Source organism: Ciconia boyciana, chromosome 10 (assembly GCF_034638445.1).
Source record: "Ciconia boyciana chromosome 10, ASM3463844v1, whole genome shotgun sequence".
Taxonomy (NCBI): Eukaryota; Metazoa; Chordata; class Aves; order Ciconiiformes; family Ciconiidae; genus Ciconia; species Ciconia boyciana.
In genome coordinates this window covers 17,076,033-17,102,653 of record NC_132943.1, presented here as the reverse complement: position 1 = coordinate 17,102,653, position 26,621 = coordinate 17,076,033, and the positions used below count along the sequence as shown (strand labels likewise).

Genomic DNA, 26,621 nt, shown 5'->3' with positions numbered 1-26,621 from the left:
GGAAGAAATGTCTGACAGTGTATAGAGTTAATTTGAGTTATGATGGGGAGAGAGCACCTGGGGTATTGAACTAGGAAGATTGGAGTGTGAGACAGGAAAGGCTTTTTAGGCAGAAGCTCCAGGTGATGGTGTGTTAATGTGGTGGGAAAACTTGCTGGCAAGGGAGTGGAAGAAGATGAGAAAAATCGTGGTTTTATTATCATACGCTAGATTTTCTCATTGTATCGCTGCCTTATGTAGTGTGCAGGAATAATTGTGCTTTGAGGAACAAATGTGCTTTGAGGAATGAGTAAGATAATATATAACAAAGACTGTTCACTGAGAATTCCTCCTTGATTTGTTGCAAAATTTGGAAGATGTATAGCAAATGAGACTGAGATGTCTTCATGGTGAAGACATGAAAATGTCCCTAGAGAATTAGATTCTGTCCTTGCTGGTGTCACAGCAAGATACCAGGCAGATCATGTTAATCAGAAAGGTTCATGTGTATTGTTGTGTTCAGTTTTTCTGGTACTTGATTTGAAATGATAGTAGTGTGATTTGCAGTCATGACTAAAACAGCTGCAACTGTGAAATCAGTGAGTTTTGCTCTGAATGGAAGATGCCGTCAAATGTGACAGTTATATTGAAGAAAAACAAAGTTTCTCAGTTTTAGCACCTGAAGATAGATACTAAAACTAGTTGTAGAGGTGGAGAGTGGGTTTATTTCTCTGGCTTGTTTCCCAAAAATAGTTGTCTTTCAACCCATCACAGTCACAGAACTGGAAGATGAACTGAAAAGGATAGAACTAGTTACTGGAGTTTAAGGATGTGCTTTCTTCTGTATGTTCTCAAAAGCAAAATCTGACTGAGTTGTATGTAATTGCTCTCATACATTAATTGAAATGCTCAATTTGTTTACAGTACTCAGTTTCTGCTGGAAGCCTGCTTTTTGTCTCATGTACTTTATTTTTGCTTAAAGAATAATGTTGTTAGATTATAAGTGGCTTGTGGTAGGTTTACTTTTCTAGTGAATGGTTACTCTTAAAATTCATGTATTTGTCACTGGTTGTAGCATGGTCTTCCATTCTTGTTGCAAGTTGCGAAGATTGCAGGAATCACCAATACAAGTAGTGCTGGTAAGAGTAAGTTTGCTTACTGTGTACAATTAGTTCTTTGGCTTAACTGGTGATCTTGAATTCTGTCGTAAGGAAGAGAGGTATACTGTATTCTTTTAAGGTGTATGCTGTGAACTGTCTGTGATACAGGAGGAAAACTTTTTTTTTTGTAGGATCTTGGATAGGGGACATGCAGTTACATTTGTAGTGGGGATTGGTTTTCACTGTAACACCTTTAGTCGTTCTTCACAAATATTTTGACTTGCCAGTCATAAGTTTGGAGTAAAACTAACATTGATGCCACTCATGACAGCTTCAGCAGGCCTCCAAATGACAGCAGCAGGTGCTGAGCTGAGAGCACCACTGAGATTTTTAGAAGAAGAAACGGAAGCACCTAAATCAGATTGTAACACTCACGGTAATGCATGTTTCATGGGATTCTCAGGATTAACATTTCATGTACCTGTTTTCTTTGAGAAGCCTTTTATGGGGCTAGTCAGTTCACGTAAGATAGTAAATTAGGAAGAAGTTACAAACATCCCAGAAGTATTTTACTCTGTGTATTTGTGGGTACTATAACGTTATCGGAATATACTGAGTGAGCCTTAAACATTTTTATGATGTGAATAGCATTAATCTGTTTGTGTAACATATAGCTTAGTTAATGGTAATGGAATTTGTTCTTCTTAGTGTTGTGATACTCTGAGACTTTCCACCATGGTGGTGGTGATAAATTTCCAAGACACCAGAGTGATTTGGAGGCAGTGATGCAGTTATTTGTAGCCCAGTGAACTGTGTCTATTACTTTTTAACGTACTTTTGTGAGAAAATCTGGTCTCAGGTAGGAGTAGAGGAGTATGAGCAGTCGATTTGTAGCCAGTATGTTCTGTTGCAAAATTGGCAACACTGAAATATTTTGCAAGGTGTCACTGCTGTTATGACCCTTCCTCAATTTAAAATGCGTATGCCTGTTCCATAATAGTTTTGGTTTTTTTTCTTGAAATCATGAACAGGTCTTAAGAAAGCATCATGGCTTTCAAGGCGCATTTGTCTGATGTATCAGCAAAGTCATTCTTCAGTTAGGTCAAGAAATGAGCTGTCAGAGGGAGTGCTTTGGCTGCTGCTGAGGCAATAACAGATACAGGAAATGGAGAAGTTCTGTAAAACTTGAATTAGGTGAAGAAAGAGATCTTGTTGAGGAAAGGAGATGCTTTTCTGTTTGAGGCCAATTACAGTCTTATCTTTTTTTGTGTACTTGAAGTGGAGTGGGCTTATGAAGGGTTAGCCAATAGAGGCTCTTGATACCATTTGGAAAGGAGAGGTTCATTCAAAGCAGGAAACTTGCATTTAAGTGCCTTGAAACTCTCTAAATATGCTTATCTCTCCCTATCAACTGTAAAGGAAGTGTAGGGAGATTAGCTTTCCTAGACTACAGTTACTCGTTGTGAATATTGCTGTAAGTGTCGAGATACTTATCTCGGAAGCATAATTTTGCTATAAACTCATGTTCAACTAAATTATCTGCTACTTTGCATTTTTATGAGAATAATCCTTAAAAACTGTGTCCTTGCATTCTCAAACCTTCCAGCACTTTTAACTTTTTTGAGTCAAGCTCATTGTTCATCAAGCTGCTAAATGTTATATGAATGTGTCAAATTACAGTTTATAGAACAGCAGGAACTAAAGATTTAATCTGAGTATGATGAAGTTTTACTTCTGTTACTGTGCATATTGGATCCTTCAGTTCATTCTGAAGTCTGTTTCTCAAAGTACTTTGAGAGATGAGCTGCATTTATGGTGCTAGAACTGACAGGACTGCTTTTTGAGGTTTTATCCTCTCTGTAACTGAGAGGGCACCATCCATAATTAGAAGTTGTATTTTATGCAAGTCTGGTTTTTCTTTTTTTTCTTTTTTCTTTTTTTTTTTAATTGAACTCTGGAAGGAGTACAGCTAGTAACCATTCTTTTCAGAAAATAAACAAATACCAAATCATGTCTGTAGCTGTACAGATGAGGTAAGTCTGTGTGGTCTTGTGTGCTAAATTAGACATAAATTCACTTTTTTGCTTGCCAGGAAGATTTTAAAAGTCTTCAGTTTAAGAAATTTCAAATCTGCACATTGTGGAGATACCTGATACATCTGTAACAACAATAAAGGTACTGATGCTTCAACCATCCTGCACTTGCTGTCTGCAGTCTTTCTGATATTCTACACTGAACAGTGTATCTGTAGGTTGTGTACAGAAGCAAGATGGCTTCTGCATGCACTGCATTTTTATACACACAAGGATTGCATTATCCCTCTTTAATTTTGTATTGCACTTATGTTAGATAATTATACATTGTGATTTAATAATTCTTCTGAATTGTCTCTTGCTAAGACTGTCCAGTCTTGCAGCTGCAACTTTTTTCCAATTTCCTAAATGACTGTCTTTATGTCAAAATGCATTCAATACAAAAGCATTATCAAATAAACATAATAAACCACAATATTTAGACTTACATAAAATAGAACTTCTAATTATGGGTGGTGCCCTCCCAGTTGCAGGGAGGATAAAAGTTCAAAGTGCAGTCCTGTTGGTTTTAGCACCATAAATGCAGCTCATCTCTTAAAAAAATTATTAAACACAATAAAAATTAATATTAAATGGAGGGAAAATAACAATAAATTATTGTATGTATTTAAAATATTTAACTGTATTTAAATACATTTTGTTGGGCTGTGACTGTTTTTAAACACGATTCAGGTCATTTGCTTAAGCTGTAACTTGTGTATCTCATTGTGCCTACCTGATCATTGCCTGTCTGTAGGGGGTTGCACTAGCAATCATGTTCATTGATGTTTTCTGCTAAATAGGAATATGGATCTCAAAATATTTTATTTTAATCCATCAACTGAGTTTCCTGTTAGTTAATTGAGACTTTAAAGCAAATAATTAAAATGTCATGTGATATTTAGCCAAATAGTTGGAAAAACCTAAGTAGGGTAATTGCAGTAGTTAGTTCTGTCAACTAATCTGTAAACATTTCAAGAAGCCATATTTTGCTTAGCAGTAATAATAATCCTTGAAATCAAGGCATTTGCTGGGTTTTTGCTTTTAATTCCATGGTAGAAACCAAGCTAATCATTACATTATTTTACTTTCAGTTGATGTGGAGGTAAATAGTTGGCAGCTCTTTGACCCTTTCCTTTATCCTTCTCAGTTATTTATACAATATTTACAATCCAGTAGAATCTTCTTGTTTTCCAGGTGTTTCCAAATATTTTCAAGTATGGTCCAGAAAACTGAACCACTGATTTTGTGAAGAGTCTTAGTTAGACTCTTATAAGTCCCTGGATCTTTAATTTAAAATGTTTGATCTGAAGTATATTACAAATAGTGCATTGTATCTCTTTGTTGTTGTGGATGGTGAAATTTCTATTCCAGTAACACTGTGCTGTGGTTTGGATACATCCTCTTGATTTTTTTCAAAACCAGAACAAAAAATGGATGCTGGCTATTTCTTCCTGTTTTTTATCACCACTTGCTATTTCACCATCTAAATAGGGTAAAACACATGTATCTGAGGGGTTTTTTTCCCCTTAATATGTTTTTATTTAAAAAAAAAAAAAGGCTGTTAACTTTGAATTAGTTGGCTGCTATTGTTTTATGAAGCCCATTATGCTGATAGTGGTAGCTGGCTCATGGTACTATGTGTTTAAGGTTGCTTGGTCTCTGTACAATAGGTTAAAATAGCTTGGGGTTCTGCATAACCTGGTTTAATTACAAGAGTGAGACATTCAGGACAAAGTTTAGAAGTATACTGACTAAGGTACATACAACCAGAATAAGACTTAAAATATTTTGAAACATAAACCCAAGTACTTTTGCAGGAAATAAACCAGAAATGCTCTTTCTGCAAAGGAGTATTTGATGTGTTTATGTTCCTTACTCTGCAAACAGTCATTCTAGTGGTAGAAGGGTTTAGTTCAGCTGTTCAGGATAGAATCGTTGAGATGGTCACTATGGAAAAGCAAGCAGTAAGGGGAAGAATAGAGGGGAATGTAGTTTCTGTCTGAGTCCAGGACAGGTAGTCAGTCCTAAATTACTGCCCTGGTTGTGAGAGATGCTGCTCTATCGAGATTGTGTGTCTTACTTGCTCTGGGGCATCAGCTGGCAGAGCTTGATTGGTTCTGCTGTTTTGCCAGTCTTTCCTAGCACAGCAGAACTAGGTGAACTCTCTCAGTGTTATCCTGTCCAGTGCAATCAATCTCACTATTTATCATTATCGGGATAAATTAAGGGGGGAAGAAAGTGCTTCAAAATAGAAGGGGGCACATGACAGAGGAAGAACTAAGGAGGAGAATATTACTGCTCTGTGGCTCATGCCCTTACTGGCGTGGGTTGATAGGCAAGATCCCTCCCTGCTGGCTTTCAGACCTTAAGATTCCTTGAGGTGTGCAAGGAGGGCTGGAATCAAATGTTTTAACACCTTTTTTCTAAGAAACTTTTACCCATTCATTCCCCTCCAATACCTTTTCATTTTAAAAGATCCCATAGTACTCTGACAGGAAGAATATTTCTGTTATTTTATTCACCAGTTAAACTTAATTTCTAATGTTCCGAATTTGACCCACTGAGTCCTATTTTTTGTTTTGTTTTCCAAATGTTATCTTAATTTATCAATGTGTCATTGGCTTTTGATTTGGATTGATTTAATATTTCTCTCCCTTTTCTGCTTTCTCTGTGAACACCTTTTCTTAAGTATTATAACAATATGTTAAAGGTCTGAATTTTTCTAAAACTGAACTCACATCTGATGTGTTATTGTTAGACTCCAATTATTAACAGACCTTTCTGTTACCTGCTTAAATATTTTTCTTATTACTGCTCTTTGCTTCTCTTTTTTCTGTCCTTCATGATTTTGTGCTGCTGCTGCTTTCATATTCTTTGAAAAGGGTGGCTTTTTGTCCAGTGTTCATTTGCGTGTATGTCTGTATAAAATCTTGTCCTTTACACTCGTTTCTATGGAGTTACCTTCTTTTACTTATCCGCTACTGTCTTGTAACAATACTGAATTTTCTTCTATGCTTGCCACACTATGTAAGTTCCTATCATTTATGCCAACAATTGCTTTGAGCTATGAAAAATTCTTCTATAGAAGTTCAGATTTAGATATTATTGTTTGCTGTCTTGTTCACAGAGACACTATTTTTATTGGATTTTAAATAAAAAAACATGACGAGCAGTGCTGCACATTATTTTGGTTAAAGATTAAGTAGGTGTGTTTGACTAGGTGATCACCTGAGGTTTTGTCAGCCTTGCTTACTGTGATTTATAAGAGGTTGATTGTGTGAAACCAAGTATTTGATTATTTAAAAGTAACATTTTGGGGGTAAAACCATATTGTCTGGCTCATTCTTCTTGCTGTGAAATAAATTTTTAGTCTCACTTTATATTCTGATTAGCCATTCTACAGTCTGAAAAATTACCTGTGAACACTCACTCTTCATGTTTACCTACCTCTTTGTATATCTATTTTTTATAAGCAAGTATGTCTCTGAATAGCAATGCTAGCAAATTTTGATTTCTTGTCATTTTCGTTTAATCTTTACCTGTGATTGAAAGAATTATAGTGCATCTTCTTTTTAGTTTACACTGTGTCATTTTGCTTTGGTGCAAGAATGGGGAACTATGTATCCTTGGACTAATTTATTTTAGTGAAAATTTGTAGGGAATTGATATCCTTGAGATTCCTGCTCCACTATTGGAACAGGTTTGGACTCCAAAGGTGTAAGGCACCTTTCTATGTAGGTAAACTGTTACTGTATAAGTCTGAATTCCTTACAAAATCAGGCTAAGATAGATTGCTTGCTTCAGTGTATTTTTTTTTTCTTGATTTTTAACATATGAGGCAGCATGAAAGCTGGCTTATGTTCTTAAATGCTTATATACTACCTTTACTGTTCTCATAGGATTAGTTTATGGCTCTCACTGTAGCCATAGCTAATTTTACTCTTTAAAAATTGTACTTCTGTTATGAAGTTGGATGCTATAAATACCATTTCCTTTCTGCACACTGTATATCTCCATATTCCACAGAACTAAAACACCCTTTCTAGCTCACTTAGTAAATATTCACCTCATATAGCATCTGCTTGCTTTCTTCCTTTACTGTGTGAGGTTAAAGCTTTTTTTTTTTCCCCTAGCCTACAAGTTTTTGAATGTGACTAAGTCAGTCATGAGAGATGATGTAATATGTATGCCGGTGTTTGTGTACTTTTTTCTCTCAGTAACTGAGAGGCAGCTTAACCCTGTTGCGTTTATTATAGAAGTGTACGCATATGGGCAATTAGCACAGAGTATTTGAACAGCTAGATTATCATCCGCATGACTTATTTGCCCTCAGGCTTTGTTTCATTTGCCATGAGAAAGCTAAAAACAATTTCAAGGAATCACCTGGATATTTTCCTCCTTCAGTGACTTTCTCAGATTCTGAAAGACTTCCAGGCTCTGTGGAAGGTGGCTGATGGGAAGTGAATCATGAATATGAATCAGTATCTCTTCAGCCTTATATCCAAAATGCTGTTGCTAGGATATTCTTCTTTGTTTGCTACTCTTATCACATCATCACCTTTTTGAGATTCACGCTCTGTCATCTTTTCTTTAATTACATTCATATTCAAGCTGTTTGTGTTTCTCTGCAAGACCTTGACATAATCTTATTTTACCTTTGCATCTGCTCTTTTGTTTTGCTGCCTTTGCTTGTGAATCTTTCTCTGAGTTCTAGTTTTCTCTGTTTCACTTCCTTTTTGTCCTGGATTGTCATCTACTGTGTGTGTGTGTGTGTGTTTCACTAATGCTACTTTGTAACCATGCATTAGGGTATGCTTTTTTCCCTTTCTACTGAATGTATATTTTTTTTGTTTAAAGAAACGTTGATTTTTGTTATAGTTCATTGCAAAAATGAGACGTTAAAAACATAAGTGTTTTCTCAATTCACAAAGGTGAAGTGTTCATAAAGTTTGATCTGGGTCACCTGTTTCTTTGAAATTTTAATGTTGTTAGCTTATTTTTGAAATATTTTTATATTTTAAGTTATTCATAGAAATTGAATTTTTCTCTTTTTTTTTTTTTCTTCTAATGAACAAGAAGGAAGTGGAAGGGAAAAGAAATGGATGCTCACTCATTAGCTTATGTTCTTCTAATGAGAGATGCTACAGATTAATACTAAAGAATGAATTCTTGTAGCTGGAGGAACTTGCAGAAGATGTTTCCTAAGATGTTTCTTCTTCTTCAGCTTACCTGCCCTATATGAGCTCTGTAGCTCAAATATATTGAGCTTCCAAGTTTGGTTATTTCAGCTAGGCTGAGGAAGAACATCTGGGGTATTTTTGTTTGGAGATACAACTTGTTCTTGTTTTCTTAAAGTATGGCAGAAGGTTTAAAATGCCTCACAGAACGTTTGTATGTCTTTGAAATGCTTACAAGGAAGTATTACAAAAGTACTTCATCCAAAGTCATGAAACACATTTTTATGTTTAATGTATTAAGACAGCTAAATCAGACGTTTTATGAAATGACACTAGCTCTCATTTTAAGACAGTTGGATCAAATACAGAATTAAAAAAATGTTTTATAAGCACTTTAGTGAATAATTCTTTGGAAGAACCCCCAAGACTGCTGCTGATACAAAAAATGTAGCATAGGAAATAATTGAATATATATTCTGTTTTGCTTTTCTGACTCTTAGGGATGCAAAAGACGCAAAGAATCAGACATGAGGAAAAAAGTTAGTTGTGTTATTTGGCTATAAAGGTAATCCCAGTTCACTAAGTAAACCAGATCTCCTGGCATCTTGTGTGAGAGCAAGGCCTAAAGATTCTGTCCTTATTTTGAGTGATATTAGCTACTATCATTCAGCAAATAAATGAAAATTCAGCCCCTGTTTTCCTCTCTGAAGATTAGTACAAATCCCTTTCTTTTGCATCTTCATGGTTTTCCTTTCCTGTTATGGAGCAACAGAAGCTTTTTCTTTTTTAAATCTTTTGAAACAGATTTTTCTGTCTCCCCCGTGGTGGCATCAAGAGGCTGGAGACTATGTTAGTAGTAAAAGTTGGGGTTGTGTCTTGAGACTGCGGGCAGCCCAGGCCAGATATACTTCTCACGCTCTTGCAGGCTTTAATACTTTACAAAGCATTAGATGTGAGTTTCTTTCCCACAACACTTGGAAGCTGTTTCAGGTACTGTTTTGAGGCTGTCCATAGACTTGGGAGTATGTAACTCTGAATACACTTGAATCATATTTTCACCTTTATTTTAGTTCTAATGTGCTTTCCTGCATGCCTCTCTCAACTGAACTGATTTCTGATTGCAGAGTGGGACCTCTAGATCTTCTTTAAAAGCCTGATCTCTTCTTGGTTTTATGGAGCTTGAAATAGACAATAGTAGATGAGTCATCTGATATGTAGGTAAAAGGCAGTATACAGCAGAGAACTTTATATGGCTCTCAAGTCCAAATTTCTTTCTGAAAAATATGTCAGAAGTACTTGAAGCTTTCTAGTTCCACTGGTGTAATGAATGCTGCTTAAAAAGGCTGTTTTCATGAAATGAGTATGTAAGAGACACGATGCCAGAAACTCTTAGATGCCTAACTGAAGGTGCTCAGAAATCCTTTGGAATATTGTAATTAATTTGTTGTTAGCTAGAAAATTGGCAGAATAGTCAAGCAAGGAAGCCTGACTGGCTGGTGCTGAAAGAGCTGGCCCACCTCCCCTCTGTTGTCAGCCATGTGCTCCCACAGGTGGCCCTGTGCTGGCATCAGGGGTCATTTGACACTGGAAAGGAACTAAACCATGAGAAAACAAATTCTGTTTAAAGAAGAAAAAAAATTAGTTATATTCTGTTGGTATAGCTCCTTGAATGAACTTGCAGGGAAATAATCTGTTTTATCAGGGTAGGCTAGATCTTTCGGCTCTCAGTCAGAAGGATGGATGGTGGCCAGGAAAAGGGAGGAGGGAATAGGCTCTCCCAGCTTGGTCGCAGTGGCTACTTAAGAAATTAGAGAGTTTTATTCTATGATCTTGCATTAAAAATTCTGAATTCTTCCTGTGGTAGCCTGAATTACAACAAATCTCATTGTCTATTTAGGAATATGTCTTTAGTTTGTTGTTTTTGAGCTCCATAATAGCATCTCATAGAAACATTATTTTAATTGGTCCTTAACTATTGTTTTTTTCAATTGGTCGATGTTCAAGATATTGTGATAGACAGGATTTGTTCATAAATGTGCCCTCTATGTTTCTGCTTTTCTGGGTAACTTGTATATTACAAGTTAATACCTACTGTCTTCCAAAGGCATTTGCTTTCGGGGGTGTTGGGATATCCGTGTAATGCTCTTGAATTATGATGGAAAAAAAACTTACCAATTGAAGTTTTCTAGTTTATATAATCAGTAGGCATTGATGCCTCTTGATTTGTGCTGTGAGTTTCATATATATTTATATATATGAACTATATATATGTAGTTCTGAACACACAACTTTGAACACCAGATACAGGAATCTATAGAAAAAGAATCAGTTCTTAATAATCTGGAGTAATGGGTATCCCATGTAGCAGAGTATTATGGCTAGCTAAGCTACTAATCATCATTTGGGAGTGTAGATAGAGAATAAAATCAGCTTAAGTCTAGAAGAATATTTAATTCAGGCTTTGTGTCTTCTGAAAGTCTATATATGTTGCTCAGAGCCCAGTGAGGCTTTGGGGAGGTATCTGTTTTCTCCACATCATATCTACATATGCAATCTTATCTGTAGTTTATATGCATATTTGATGTGTAGAATATTAGAAAAATTGCCCATAAACAATGAAGAGTTGTCTGTTTTACATGGCTTTGACAACTTCAATAATTGTGTAATTTTGGTTTTGCATTTTAGGGAATAAAATAATGCTGATGAAGCAACCATTTCCCTGAAGTTCAAGTTTTCAGGCTCACTGCCATTATGGGTAAGTCTTGTGTGTAATGTATATAAAAATCTAATTCGGATCCTTTTCATTTCTGTTGAAGACCAAAAACTTTAATGTAATACCATTCCTAGGAAATGTGTGCTTTGGCTGTGTAACTCAGTGTAATGTCTACATGAAAGGCAGTGTTCAGCTGCTTTGCTAGTATTCAAAATACTTCTCCCCACCCACCCCCCTCCCCCCACCCCACATTGGAATATAGCACTTTTCCCTCACTATGTGGTAAGTTAAAAATCCAAGTATAGCAAATTGAGATTCATGGTATTAGGGTACTGAGAAATATTTACTGTGCTCTAAATGGTAATGGCTATTGGGAAAAAAACCCCACAAAGTCTATATTAAAGAATTTTATCGTATTGTCTTGTGTTGTTGAAGTGCAAAGCCGGGACTGTGTAGATGGTCTAAGAAAGATGCTACTTTTCTAAATATGTAGCACATTTGTGTTACTTTAAATTTTACATCCATTTTTCAATTGTACATACTTTTTAATGAGTTGACCATGTTGTTATTGTAATCACTCTCAAAAAAAATCCCAACAAACCAACCAACCAAAACACACACATTTTTATATCACTTTTGTTTATCTCTTTTTGTTATGCTAATTTTTTCCTAACCTCATGCTTAATAATAAAGTAGCTGAATCTAGGAATACAGCACTCTTTAGATTTCTGATACTCTCCAACATTTTGTGTGAGAGAAATTACTATTGAGTCATATTAGATATTCAGTAAACTTTAGATGCTTTGCCATAATGCTTTGGTTTCCTTTGTATGAAATATGCTACCTAGTGACCACTACGAATTAAACCTCCTCCAACGAACTGCTAAAAGAACAATTTTTTTATTGCTGAACACTAGAATAGGCTATAACACAATAAAATAGTTTACCTTTTTTAATTGTGGCAAGTATTGATGTGTGTTTTAGTGTGAGAAAGGAATGCCTTCAGTTCTGCCATTAAATATTGCTAGTAAAACTTGCTTTTATAGATTTGCATATCTTATTAGAGTTATGAATAATGACGGCATGAGTGATGATCAAAATTACTCATTTTCAGACCAGCTTTCAGATCTGTTAGGAATCTATTAAATTACAACACTGAAATCACACAATTTCCTGATATGACAAATATATTTGGTTATATTTGAATAGAGTGTGAAGGAACTCTTTGTTGCTGAATACCTGGAATGCTTGCTTGCTGATTTTAATGCTGAGTTTTTCTCAAGTCCATGTTTGAGAAATACTGTTCTTTGTAAATCACAGCACTTAGCAATGAATTCTTCAACAAACGTATCCATTGTGAAGTAGTGCGAAGACGTACAATTAACACCTTTGTAGATAAATTTTGTTATCCAGTGTTCTAGATGCATGTTGAGTATAGTACTGTTGCTGTGGCAAGGAATGAATACAAAATATTAGAGACAAATAAACTTCCCTTAGTGATGGATGTACAGGCTTTTGAGCTCTTAAGTGCTTTCCTGTCTAAAGGACCATCCCAGTTCCAGTGCAAACCTTGTCTAGCATGACCTCAGGCCATCACAGCTGCAGCAGATCATCAGGATTTAGGATTTTGTGTGAACTTGAAATCGAAGCTGTGTAGCACTCCTGCCCCTAAATTGTCCCTGGGTTCAGTGCTTCTGTTTCTCCTTATGAATTACTCCTGTAAGCCCTAAAAAACCCTATGTTTGCAGTCCTGGAAAAGTTCTGTGATGTTTTGGTTTTGGTGTTTTGTTGGTTTTTTTTTTTAATCACTCTGTGAGCTGTCAGCAGATGCTCAAACAGTGGAGATGTTCCTCTAGGAGTTTGTGTATGCTTCCTATGTGCATGACTGTACCTGTTCAGGACAGAGGAAAAATTATTCAAAAGTACTTGCTTTTCTTTTTCTTTATTTTACTAATTGGAGGCGGGGGGAATTATGATTTCTAGGTAACGTCTTATCCATGGACATTATTTGAAATGAAGTAGATAAACCTTCCCGCCCCCCCGTCGCCCTTCTCTTATTAATACAGCCTGCAGTTCTGTAGAGCTGTCAATCTCTGTTATGACTTCAGTTTTTTAAATCTGCCATTTAAGTGTGTTTACCAATTAAGCTGTTTATTTCTGTAAGCACTGTTAATTATAAATAAAATAAAAATGTCTGCAACATGGCAGTAATTTTTTTTATTTGGCAATTATGTATTGAAGTGTAATATGGACTTTTAGATTTTATAATAATGCCTGCCTAATTGTGAAATGAGACAGTAATGCACTTCAAATGTAAGTCATTTACACTTCTCTTATCTGGTCTTTTTCTCTGAGCAGATGAGCAGCAAGCTTTGAATTCAATCATGCAGGATTTGGCTGTGCTTCATAAGGCCAGTCGTCCTGTATTGCCCCAGCAAGAAACAGGAAAACCAAAGTCATCTTCACCTAAAAAACAGGTAATCTTTAATATCCTTACTAACCTATTGAACACAGAATGTCCTACTGTGACTTCTATAATTATTTTTCTTGCCAGACCAGTGAGCATACCAGAATGAGCTATTAGTCTCCCACATGTGCTGCCATTTTCTTTTGTTCATGTTCTTAAATTAGCAGCAAAATGAAATCGTGGCATTTCAGGCCAGATCATAGTGTATGCTTAGATGACTCTGATCCTGATAAATTGAAGATCATACGGGTGTTTTGACACTGTATGTATATTGATTATTGTTGTTATTATTATTAATTATTATTTGATTGGTACTAGACTATGCTAAAATATCAAGGTATGCTAGCATCTCTTACTTGGAATGCTTCTTTAGAATGAATTTTACAGGTATACTAGATTGCCTGGTTGTCAGCTATATCATACTAAAGAATGTCAGTACAGCAGCAGAAACGTACTTAACCTCGTTTACTGCATCTTTGGCCTCAGTTTTTTGTTTGTTCATACGCTGGAAATGTGAGTTCTTTTCAGCTCTATTTTTTTTCTGCAGATACTGAACACAGATGGAAAAGTAGTAAACACTTAGTTGAGAGGTTTGAACTACTACATGGAGAGATTAGGAGAGGATGTGGATTTTTACCCAAATTATTGTAATAGCCCTATTGAATTAACTGTATGTTTATTTGATCAGATCCTTAATTGACAGTCCAATCTTTCGTGAAACTTCATTTTGTGCAGTCTTGTTTTAACCTGTTAAAAATCAAAGTATTTGAATATATTTGGCTCTTAAACTGTCAAAAACTGATGGCTACATCTTTTTCATTCTGTGCTTTAAAAGCTATAAGAGTTCAGTATATAACACTGTGGTGCTTTGCTGGTGTCATATAACTCACTTCTGAGCTTTAACTTTAGACATTGACGTAATGTGCATATATGATCCAAAATGATTTGAATATAATACATGTTTAGAAAGTCAGAAGAAAAATAGTTGAGCCATTTCTGAGTTTAAATGTGGTAGTGGTGAGGGGGAAGTACATGTTTGTCATCTTGTTTAAATTTGTGAATTTTGAAAGTAATCACTTGTGAATCAAGTAATTCTTTTGGAAGATACAACATTGTTATTTGGATATAATCTCTGTGGTTGAATGCTTTTTTTTTTTTTTCTGCAATAGTTGCTAATACAATTTGATTCTTAAAATTGTTATTTTGCAAAACATTATTATTTCCATGTACCTGCAGATGTTTACAGGTATCTTTTGTTATTGGGAAATTGATTGCATGAATGCTGGCTTAATTACATGCGTGGGTTTCTATGGTAATGCTTATGAAACAAGATATGTTTCTTAAGCCTTGAATGCTCAGCTCCGAAGTGTACATAAAAACCTGTTATGGTAGCTAAGTCTGCTTGCCTATTTGTGATGGAGAATTCTTTGGTAATCAGTTCCGTGCTGAATTTGAAATCATGATTCTGTTATATTATTAAAATATATTGATAGAAAATATAATGTGTTTACTTACAGAAGCATTCGTTGTACTTCAGAATACTTTTTTATGTTTTTTTACACACTTTAAGCCTCTATCAGATACCTCAGCTGAAGTAGGTTGTTAAAATGCTTGGTATATGAGAAAGGACAGAAAATTAATAATGGACTGCTTAAGGATTTTACTTGTGGTGTAGGATTATTGAATAGGATTTCATGGCCTTCATTAAAGGAAGTAGTTACAAACTAACAGTGGTTCCTTTATCTCTTTTCTTACAGAATGATGTTAGAGTCAAGTTTGAACATCGAGGTGAAAAAAGGTAAGGTGGGAACATAGGAAACAGTCTTGATCAATAGATCAGTGTGTGTCCATGCTGATTACAGTATGTGCCCTCTCTTTATATGGGGTAGTAAAATAGCAGTAAGTTCCCTAGGTATTAACATTCTTCAGCTTCTGTCACTTTTCTGAACATCACATGTAACATTGCATTGGTAATGGTTGAGTGCTGTAAGTAATTTGGAGGAAATAAGTCTTTTCAAAAGCTTTGAAAATTGAGGACACTTCTACCTAGCAATTTCTTGCAAAATAAGTGGAAGTATGAATTTAAAACAGAGAACTGTTTACTCACTGCCAGTCTGCACGGGCAGTGCATTTTTGCAGTTTATCTTAACTCACTTTCACAGTGGACTAATGTATTCAGTTAATGTATTCAGTGTGAAAACAAGCATAAAGTGTGTGGAAAGATACCTTTCCCAAGCTTTTATGCTGGTGGGCCTAGCTCTGTTTTGGACTGTCCCAAGTAACTTGAGCCTGCTTGCCCAGGGGTACTGGACAGCCCAGGCTCATTGCTCAGCATGAGTATAATACTGTCGTTGCCTGAGCATGTAGGTCTAAAGATAAATTAATGAAATGATGCAAGAAAGATAAGTTATGCAATGGCTTTCTCACTAGTTTTTAAGAAGGGAAGTGGAAAAGAGAAGTGATTCCAGAGTTTCTTTCAGTAGTGAATGTGGTACTCTGTACCAAGGAGCGTGCACTGACCGGCAGAGTTCCAGGCTTGCTAAACAAATTGTTAACCACAGTGAGAATTGGTGTCGGGCTTTTTTTTAAGATTTTATTTTTTCAAAATAATTTTTAATTGGAAGTGGCCTGGCTTCTAGCCTCATTTCAGTGAGAATTATTGTTCCATAACCTGTGTACCAATGGAAACACTGATAAAAGAGACAGTTACCCTTTGCTAATTCTTCTGCTTCACAAAATTTGAGTGCTGTTTCTTTTTTGAATGTGAATTGAATGTACCTCACTAGCTTAGTCACTTCTAAAAACTTTTTTTTTTGTTTAATGGTGTTGTGTCTTTAATATAATAGTTTTCTATAGTAAAATGTCAGTTACAGGCATTTTGGGCTATTTGGTTTGGTGAAACTCAGTTAAAGGAAAACGATACTCAGATACTCAGTTAAAGGAAAATGTGAGTTGTCAACCTACAACAGCACCATTCTTACAGGAGCATGCTTGAAGCACAGTTAGTGATGAACTCAGCAGTTTGAGCATGTAATTCATCGTGATAAAAATGGTGACATTTAGTTACATTCCTTAGATGAGATAGTCTTCTATATTGCCAAAAAATGGGGACTGTAGGACTATTTCTTTCTGATGTTTATGCTTGTCAGCCTATGGTACTCCATTGTCTTAGTTTTCTGAAGTAGAAAATTTTAGAAGTTTCTAAGAATTTGCCTCTGGAATGGAGGCATGCAAAGCATTAAGTTAAGAAAGAAGCCATACGCAAGCAAGTAAAACAGTCATAATGAGGTCTAATTTTATGTGTGATAATCCCATATAACTTCACTGCTTTTCTCTCTTTTTTTTTTTAATGACTCAAAATATGGAGGACAGTGAATAAAGCATAGCCTCTTATGGTCTTTTTAGTAATAAATTTAGTTCTAAGATTGCTCTTAAGTAATGAGTTGCCAAATTTTCCTAAGTAATGGACAAAAATTCTTCATAACTTAAATTGTGTTTCAGGATCCTCCAATTACCAAGGCCTGTTAAACTTGAAGATCTTGCAGCTAAAGCTAAAATTGCTTTTGGACAGACTATGGATTTACATTACAGCAATAATGAGGTAATATTCTGTGTCTTCTAAATTCTCAGTGACTTGCACATTGATTATTTTAAGGCTGAAATTTGCTCTCGTAAGCAGTGAGAACCACTCCTGTGACAAAACTTACTCCCATGACAAAACCCCAGACTTCTGATGTGTGTATTCTCACATATGTAAGGCTTGTCTAAATTAGAATAGGCGGGAGATGCATGAAATGTTATGAGGAGAGTCATATCTTAATAAATCATGTCTCAGACTTGATTGGGAATGGGTAAATTGTCTTCCTGCTCTGCCACAGTCCTGTTGCATGACGTTGGGAGAGTCTTTACCTCTTTGAGCTTTGTTGTGTTTGTAAATTTGAAATAACATTTATCCTTTTCTTTCTTGTACACTTTGTTCCTCTAAGGATTAATCTTGTTAGGTAATTGCTAGATGGTTGCATTTAGTCATGTTAGGATTGGAGAACTAGGCTTAACTCTTGCTTCTTTTAAAGTGTCTGGTTCACAAAGATTTCTTGGGAACAGTGCTAGCATCGTCAAGCCACTTATGCCTGATCAAGATTACTTCCAGCTTTCCTTTAGAAGTAGAGATGGAATTATTAATAGGAAATATATTTACAGATGCAGTATCCATTCTTAGGAGCTACCTCTGGTTTTTGCCTTCAGTCAGCAAAGTGCATGGAGGATTATTTGTGTGCTTGGTTATGCACAACATAATTGCTGTATCTAATCTGCATCTTTGCAGAAGAAAATGCCTGTTATTGCTGTTTTTTGGTTACTCACTACCTTACCAGGCACTTCTGTGAAACTGATCCTCAAAACGAAGATTTCCTACAGAAGGCTTTTGGAGATTAGGAAGGTCAGAAGAAATGGCCGTTCGTGATGCTTTAGCCTCAGCTCCTTTCTCTGATAGATTTTTAGGTGTTTAAGCAGGTTTTCTGCTTGTTATCTTCTGCACTAGTTGCCAAATCATCCCATCACCTTTAGAAATGTGATGGTAATAACCTGTCATTAACGTTAAAACTGCAACTTAAAATGAAGAGTATGCTCATTTGTTACCAAGACCTTCATCCCTCATTGTCATTTCTTTTTGTATAAAAGTACTGTATTTCAACTGATGTTGTATTTGAGCATCGCTGACTGAGACTGTTTACAAGTAGAATAGTTTTTTTAAAAAAATCTATATTGTGCTGTTCCTTTGTTACAAGCAGAAGTTGTAATTTACACTCCTGAAACATAAGTCCAATTTTAATTGTTCTAGAACTCAGATCTCAAGTGTACTTTAATGCATATAATTTTCTGTTCTAAAGATATATGTATGCAAGTTAATTCTAATTAATTAGGTCCAAGGAGATTCTAGTGAGGACTACAGCTATTCCATGTGGATCACACCATGCCTGATAACTTCTGTAACAAATTCTGTTATTCAATGGAGAAATTCTGTTAGTGATACAACTTCAAATAAATATAGTTTTAATATAGTGAGATAGAAAAATGTGCTTTATGCTTTATAAAATAGGACTTATTTTTATCTTATAGACTTGCATTAATTTAGGCAATGGCAAATACATTGACACTGTTGCACGTGTTTCTCTGAAACTTGTAGGATATTAAGTTGTACATGTGTAAAATGGTTGCTCCTTCATTGTGAAGACTTGTTCCACCATGCTGTACCTATTGAAGACATCTGAAGGAAGAGTTAAGGTTGATCTTCAGACATTTTGGTGGTAACTTGAGGCATCATTTAATAAATTGTATTTTCAGGTTGTTTGGAATGAAAGGAAAGATAGCATCAGTTTATTTGTTTCTCTGCACTTGACTTCCTCATTTCTTTCTTGTGTCCTGTTTAAGACATCTTTTTAAATTTTTTTTCCTTTTTTCCCCTTTTTGTAGCTTGTAATTCCATTAACCACACAAGATGACCTGGACAAAGCTGTTGAACTGCTAGACCGTAGTGTTCATATGAAGAGTCTCAAGATATTACTTGTCATACATGGAAATACACAGGTATGAGTTGACGTACTAAATGTCTTTTTCCTCAGTTTTTATATTGAAGTATAATTTGTATATTTTCTTAAAGATTACATTTTTCCAATTGAAAATATTACTGATTACTTCTTCAGTTCACTTTAAGCATGTATTAGCATTTTGTATTGACTTGGTTTTAACTTTTTCCTAGATACTGTTCCTCTCTCTTTGTATGCCTTCCCTACAGTGCTAGAAAAGTGTTCCTTAATAGGAAGATGACGTGATACAAATTTGAGAAGCGCATAGAATTTTAAGTAACTGTAGCTGTTTGAAACTGTTCTTTAAGTCATATGCTGGTGACACTCCTTTATTACAAGTTAAATGTTTCTTGTAGCAAACAGTAGCAGTGGACTGTAGGCTAAATATGAAGTTATTTTGGTATTATCTATCACGCCACAGCCATAATATTGATAGGATTTGTATACTAGTACATATTGAGAATTATTTTTAAATATTAAGAAAGAGCTGCTAAAATAGATGAATTGTGATATAAATTGACATATTTCTTTTCGACTGCTTGATAAAAGGAACGTGTTGCACAAAGCCTTCAAAAGTTTGCGAAGTATTTTCATTGTCAGGAGTATAAAGTAATAATTGCAGTTTGTAATGTGTACACATTTTCAGTCACCCAGTGTAAATAATGTGGAACCTTTGCCCTCGCTGGAAGATTTAGATAATACAGTGTTTGGTGTGACAGACAGAAAAAGGCGGCTGTCTGTAATAGGTAAGCTACATATTTCAATACCTTTAATTGTAAAAGCTTTTCTTTTGTAATATTCTCTTCATGGAGATCTTATTCTCAACACGGACTGAGTCTCTTTTACTCAGCAATGACTCATCGTACTCTAGAGTGGATTTTGAATTTTAAGTCAAAGGTGGTTTAAATATATATATAGAGAGAGAGTACAGAAAATTAATCAAAAAAATCACAAGTAAATAAATCTATGTAGAATTATTTGAGGTAACTGATGGGTATCCTAAAAATTTGATGTTAGTACTCCCCTTTATTTTCAGATACAGGAATAAGTTGTGAAAAATCTGTTTATATGGCAATGAGTTTCCTTGCTCAATTTAGGACTCCCATATTTTTTTAACCTTAATATGTGAACATTTGTTTAAGGTACTTATTTTGGCATTGATACAACCTTTTTGCCTATTCATGTTTTAAAGTTGGTGTGATGTTAACTTCCAAATTTAGTTATGAAACTAGAGAGTAATTAATAATTTTTCAGACAATTTAATTAATTTATTATGCATTTATTATGAATAGAGGTGTTCGTGTTCTTGCAGATGTAATATTCTACAAAGAAAACTGAAATTCTCAAGAGTTGGAAAGGATCAGTTGACATGGGTGGAAGGGTTTGGATTTTTGTTTTATTTCAAAAGAAGAAATTTACCCAGCTAGATGTGCAGGCAAATTATATTTCTGTTCCTATATAATGAAACTTCTTTTCAATGCCATTGGGGCAACCCTGCCCTGAATTTTTCATAATTCCTGGATTACAGATTTTAAATGCTATATGTAAGTCTCGTATTGCATAGGCATTTGGAAAATTTCTAAAGCAAGAAGTGATCCAGGCAGGCTCAGTGCCTATGAAGCATTTGAATTAAGCCCCTCTATTCTGAGTTAGTGAAGAGACTCTGACTAGCCCTTTTCTTTCAAAAGGTTCTAATACTCGTGATAGGAGTTCGCCTCCCCCAGGATACATTCCAGATGAGCTGCACCAGGTCGCCCGAAATGGGTCCTTCACCAGTATCAACAGTGAGGGTGAATTCATTCCAGAAAGTATGGATCAGGTACGTGTGTGTTTTATTAAAACCAAAGTTTTTGTTAGATTGATTTGTGAAACATTGCTGTTCAAGAAGGATATGGAATTGTTAGAAAGAACAGCTAAAAAAATGATGACAACCCTAGAAAAGGGTTGTCAACCTAACCTCTGTGAGAGGTTAAAATAATTGTGGTTGTTCAGTCTCTGTAAGTCTCATCAAGTATTTCAATATGTTGCTACAAGGAGAAAAATAATGTTCTTAATTTCCATGATAGTTGAGTGAGGTAGTGATAGATATAAATTACAGCAAGAGGTGTCTACATTAGAAAGCAAAAAAAATTTCATTTTAATGAACAGGATACATAAGCAAGACCAGTTTTACAACTTTCCCAGCTAATCAAAGGAGGTTTGAAAGAAAAGTTTGGATCTGTCAGAATTATTTGGACTCAGCTGATACTGTGTTGGGGTAGAGGCAAAGGGATGGTGATGGGCCTGGTATAAATAAGCTCTGAAATACTTTCCACTGTCATGTTTTTATGAGGGGAGGAGAGGAGTCACAAATGTATACTATCTTGTTCTCCTTATTCACCTGCATTATTGATGTGGGATATCAGCACACTTAGCATGAATAAAAATCCTGCTCTCTGAATATCAAAATTGACCTTAAAAACAGCAGGAAAAGATGGAGGAATGTAATGGCTCACAGAATTGGCAATAGAGAAAAAGATATTTTAAGGAGGAAAAAAAAATAGTGCTGCGTACCCGAATCGCTTCAAGTTCTTGTTGATGTTGGCACTGTATTCATAAATGGTAAGAGGCAATGGTTTTTATGAGATGACTAAATGAGAGACAGATGACAGAATAAAAATAGAGGCAAAGAGATTGTGCAATTTGTTGCACAATTTTAACGACTGAGCTGGGAATAGGGACTGAATCTCCTAATTTCCAGACCAGGGTGCTATTCATTATCATAGTCATGTGGTCAGATCCAGCCCAGGCCTGGATTCATTCAGTGAAATGATTACTTTTGGCCTGGGCAAAGTCATTTTTGGTCACTGCCTGGTCAAACAGACAGATGATTTCTGAGGCCCAGGATGTCCTTTCACTCCAGAGTGTTCAAGAAACATGTAACCTGTCATGTACGCATTGCTGTGTAAGCTGTCAGCAGGGTTTAAATAGAGGAATTTTACTTTCATAGGAAGCCAGGTTAGTTCAACTTAAGCAGCCTCGAGGGCCAGATTGGAGTGTTGGGAACTCACAACCTCTGTTTGCTCCCTTCCCCGTAAGTTGTCACATCACCTTGGCAAGTGTTGACCATGCTGCCTACATCTGTCACAGCCTGCCCCACAAAGACAAGAAGGGAATTTGAGTGTGGAGGGCTTTGCTCTGCTCTCCTCTTGATCTGCCTGAGCACAGCTATTCACACTCTGACAGCAGACCCCACACTTTTAAGAAGAGATGATGGGTTGGATAGAAGCGGACCACGGTCTGCCAGTTGCACCATACTGCATTAAGTTATAGAGGTAATTAATCTGGCAGCAGATGGGGGTGTTTTCCCTTTCAGGACCCACTGCTCAGCCTGAGAAAAGAAGAATATAATTGCTGAACCTGTCTATGGTAAATGTTGTCCTCCCTGATACAGAGTTCATTTAAGTGTTCATTTAAGAGTGCAAACTCACTTTCTGGACACTATTTCTTTACTAAGTCCTTGATTGGTGCTCAGCAAAGTATGTGCCCAGGACCTTTAAGATGCAGCACAGACCATAAAAATTGGAGGGGCAGCTCCTCAATTTACAGCAAAAGGCTGGTGTCCAATTCATAGAAAAAAAATAGATGTTACATAAGATACCAAAACAAACTTTATTTTAGGAAGGAGCTCATTTTAAGACAACGGATGAGCTTTCCACTCTGTTTTTGAGAGGCAGGCTGGTAAAATTGTCACATTCAATAATTCAAAATTTAGATTCTGTTTCCACTTGTTTTGAAAAATAAATCTATAAAACATTTCAGATTGCTTTACTGCAAAAGAGAAGGGAGTGATGTTTGCCTGTCATTATACTTGGGACTTTAAGGGTGCTAGTGCGAGATAAATGAAACGAACGTCAGCCAATAGAAATAGATGGTAGTCAGGAGGATGCTGTTTACTATCAATCTATTTCTTTTCCTCTGGATTAGAATTCGAGCAACAGAGAAAGTGCTGATGATTATTTTCATTATGTAATAGATCTGGCAGAGAGAGTCAGTTTTATGACTTCTTCAGACTGATACATGGCATATTTCACACAGCTCATGAGCATTGATTACTAGGTCGTCGGAAGTGTTTTAGGAAAAAATCTGTCTTTGGTGTTTTTGTAAACTCCGGTTTCAGATGAAAGTTTATTTTATTTGAAACAGGATTTTGGGTTTGGTGAAAAGGGAGAGTGTTTATAGATTTTATGCATTATTCCTCTTTCTCCTTCCATTTTCTCTTCAATTCTATTTAAAATTCTGCGTAACTCGGTTGGAATCTTAACTAGAGATAAATGTTTAAAAGCTTTTTACAGTATTTGGTTTTAGCTGTTTTCTCTGACTTCTAGTTTGCCAAACTTAAACCACTACAGAGATTATGTAAATTGCGTTCATCACTATCTGTGTCATGTTTGACATTTTTTTCTTTGACAACAAAACCCACTTTTTTTTTAAACTGTCACAGCTTTTTATCCTTTAGAGGCCTTATTTTTGTTATTCTGTTAAGCTAGGCATGCAGATATTGATACAATGTTAAGAGACAGTGGCATTTACAGGAAGAATGTAGCAGTACAACTTGTTAGGTACAAAGCATGGTGCAGGATTAAATACCTTAAGTATATTCTAGTTAGATGTGAGAAAAATGACAGAATAATTTCAGGAAAAAGAATGTAATGTAGGTTCAACTATGGCAGCTAACTTTTTCTCTAGTAATTAATATTTGTAGTTTGGTTTTGTTTTTTATTAGGCGTTTCAAAGCAGAAACCTTCAAGCATTTTAAAAACAAAAAATTGAACTTGTTGGTCTTTCTCTGCTTGTTATTTATTAGATGCTGGATCCATTGTCTTTGAGCAGTCCTGACAACTCTGGCTCAGGAAGCTGTCCCTCACTTGACAGCCCTTTAGATGGGTAAGAATTACTTACGTTCATTATTTATCTTTATTAGATTGCATAATGTATCAGTTGTAACATATAACTGTCCAGCGAGAGCTATTACTGAACTTTTTCCAGAAATTCCTCTGTAAGTTATAGAACATTTGTAAAAGCTTATTGAAATTTAATTGCTTACTAATGCATGGAAAATAGAAGTAGCTTTTTTTTTTTTTACAATTTGCATTTGAAACAGAAAAAATTTAGAGTTCAGCTCCTACAAAAATGTACTGAAGATTTTTATGAAATTTTGCCGGTCTTACATATATGTGAAGTATATTCCCTGGCAGTGAGCAGCCCCATCAGATTTACATGTCTTAGGTACTGCAATGTGAAGTAAGCTTCCCTTTTCCAAGGTTGAGGGTACCCAATTCAAGAAAGAGGGTAGAATCATTTAAAGACTTCACAGACAGTCCCCTCCTTTTCTTTGCAATTACTGTCCATTCCTCTCCTGTTGTTCCCATTGCAGATTTTCCACTTGTTTTTCCTTGTTTAAGCCTGTCAGTTAGCAAGAGGCAGCATGTACTGTGGTGGGTCTGGAGATCTATTTTGATTGCTCTGTTAGGAGATTCATGTGTTTTGAGAGGGTCACTGTCCACAGTTTCTCAGCCACCAGGTAGGCCAAACAGAACATACTCCTGTTTGGCTTATGGTTGGTCAGGCAAATAGCCTTGGGTCTTATGTTGCTCAGGTTGGCTACTCATTTATTTGGATCTGCTATACAAATAATACTGCTGATTTTAAATATTTTGTTTAATTGGTAGAAAGGTAAAAAGTTGGAAATCATTGCCTGTGGTGATTAATCAGAGCTATAGTATTCCATAGTACCCTTTCATTTGAGAATATGTGATTTGAGGACACAAATATATTTGGTCTAAAAAATAAATTTTTGAGTTAAAAAAATAAGTCTCCATTTCACAAACAAGAAAACAATAGACACGAAAAGTATTTTGTGGTTGAAGTGGGATAGGTTATACACGCAGTGTTTAATGTAGCTGCATAGGATAGAAATTCTACCAAATGCCAAATTTTTAGGTTTTTGTGGGGTAGGGGTGAGTGGAAGAAGGGGAAACAAAGCAATCTTAATTCGACTCATGTTTCTTCTTCAAAACTTCTTTTGGTTGTTTTTTTATTTACTTCATTTGTCACCTCTACTTAGTGTTTTTTTTCCTTTTTTTTTTTTTCCCTTCATTCAAATATTTCCTACAAAGATGTAGGTTTTGTGTCTCCATTTAGCTTCTGTTACCCATTAGAGAAATTCTTACCAGAAAAAGGAGGACATTGTTTTGGTATGTTTATGGAAATATACTGTAATCGGTTGCTCTGACTGGCAATCCCATCCATTCCTTTTGGTGGCTGGGAGTTACATACCAACTGTAGGTAAGAAACAAAGTGATCGTGTAAGAACCAAAAATTCTTCATCATTCTATAGCTCAATAAAATTACTCTCTTAATCCTATGACTTTCACGGAGAGAAGAGGAAATATTTAGAGACGTTAAAAGGTTGTGCATTCCTTTGGTTAAACTTCCTCAAGAGTTTTTGTAGGCTGTATAAGAGATTTTGCCAGTCTATAAACCTTTGTGTTTAGCTATAAAGGTGTTAAACATAACAGTGCTCCTTTGTGGTTTTACTTGTGATAATTCATGTTTTTACTAATATCATTGCTCATTAACTGAGTCTATTGCTTTCTTACTACATTAAGCTCAATAAGCAAGCTTTTCCATTGTTACTGATCTTGAATTGTTATTGATACCTATTAGATTTGATTTTCAAAATTGGGTTCCACACTTGCAAACCAGTGCAGCAACTTGTATAGCAATAACTTTTCATCAGTCATAATGAATTGTGAGACAGTAAGATTAAATGTTTAAGAACTAGATTAACAGCAGTTTTTAGATGCTGTATGTTTTTACACTTCCAGAGACAACTATCCCAAGTCTCGGATGCCAAGAGCACAGAGCTATCCAGATAATCATCAGGAATTCTCAGGTAGGCAAAAATCACTGGACTTACTAGCTTTCCAGAACTCTTCCTCTTGCAAATAAAAGGGCTTAGAAGGGAAGTTCATATTGAGAGGTATTGTATTACACAAACTTAATATGGTAGGAGAAGACAAAGCAACAAAATCCAACCCAAATGCACACAGTAAAAGATACAATGAAATATAAGATCTTCCAAATGTTTTTTCTTCTAGATTACTGTGTGTAACACCACTGTTAGTGTGCATAGTATAACTTACCTGCTTTTCTGAAAAGAACAAATGATGCAGTGGTTACGGGCATGCAACAGTTTGTTAAACTGGACTGTAATATCCATCTCTAAGTTGGCGCATAACCTTGGTTAATTTATTTGATTTTGGAGTGTTGTGGTTTAACCCAAATAGGCAGCTAAGCACCACACAGCTGCTCGCTCACTCCCCCCCAGTGCTATGGGGGAAAGAATTGGAAAGGTAAAAGTGAGAGAACGTGTGAGTTGAGATAAAGACAGTTTAATAGGTAAAGCAAAAGCTGTGCACACAAGCAAAGCAAAACAAGGAATTAATTCACTGCTTCCCATCAGCAGGCAGGTGTTCAGCCA

At 35.7% G+C, this 26,621-nt stretch overlaps 1 protein-coding gene across 2 annotated transcripts in view; it reads left to right on the top strand.

Moving 5' to 3' along the window:
- MAP3K2 (mitogen-activated protein kinase kinase kinase 2) overlaps window positions 1-26,621 on the top strand; it is a 49,984-nt gene that overhangs the window by 8,987 nt on the left and 14,376 nt on the right. For both annotated transcript variants that reach the window (XM_072874101.1, XM_072874100.1), the window contains exons 2-10: window positions 11,017-11,086; window positions 13,403-13,521; window positions 15,269-15,309; window positions 17,013-17,112; window positions 18,984-19,097; window positions 19,743-19,842; window positions 20,785-20,915; window positions 23,943-24,022; window positions 25,966-26,033. In XM_072874101.1, the coding sequence (XP_072730202.1) occupies window positions 11,083-11,086; window positions 13,403-13,521; window positions 15,269-15,309; window positions 17,013-17,112; window positions 18,984-19,097; window positions 19,743-19,842; window positions 20,785-20,915; window positions 23,943-24,022; window positions 25,966-26,033 (757 nt within the window). In that variant the 5' untranslated portion in view covers window positions 11,017-11,082. The remainder of the gene's footprint in view (window positions 1-11,016; window positions 11,087-13,402; window positions 13,522-15,268; window positions 15,310-17,012; window positions 17,113-18,983; window positions 19,098-19,742; window positions 19,843-20,784; window positions 20,916-23,942; window positions 24,023-25,965; window positions 26,034-26,621) is intronic.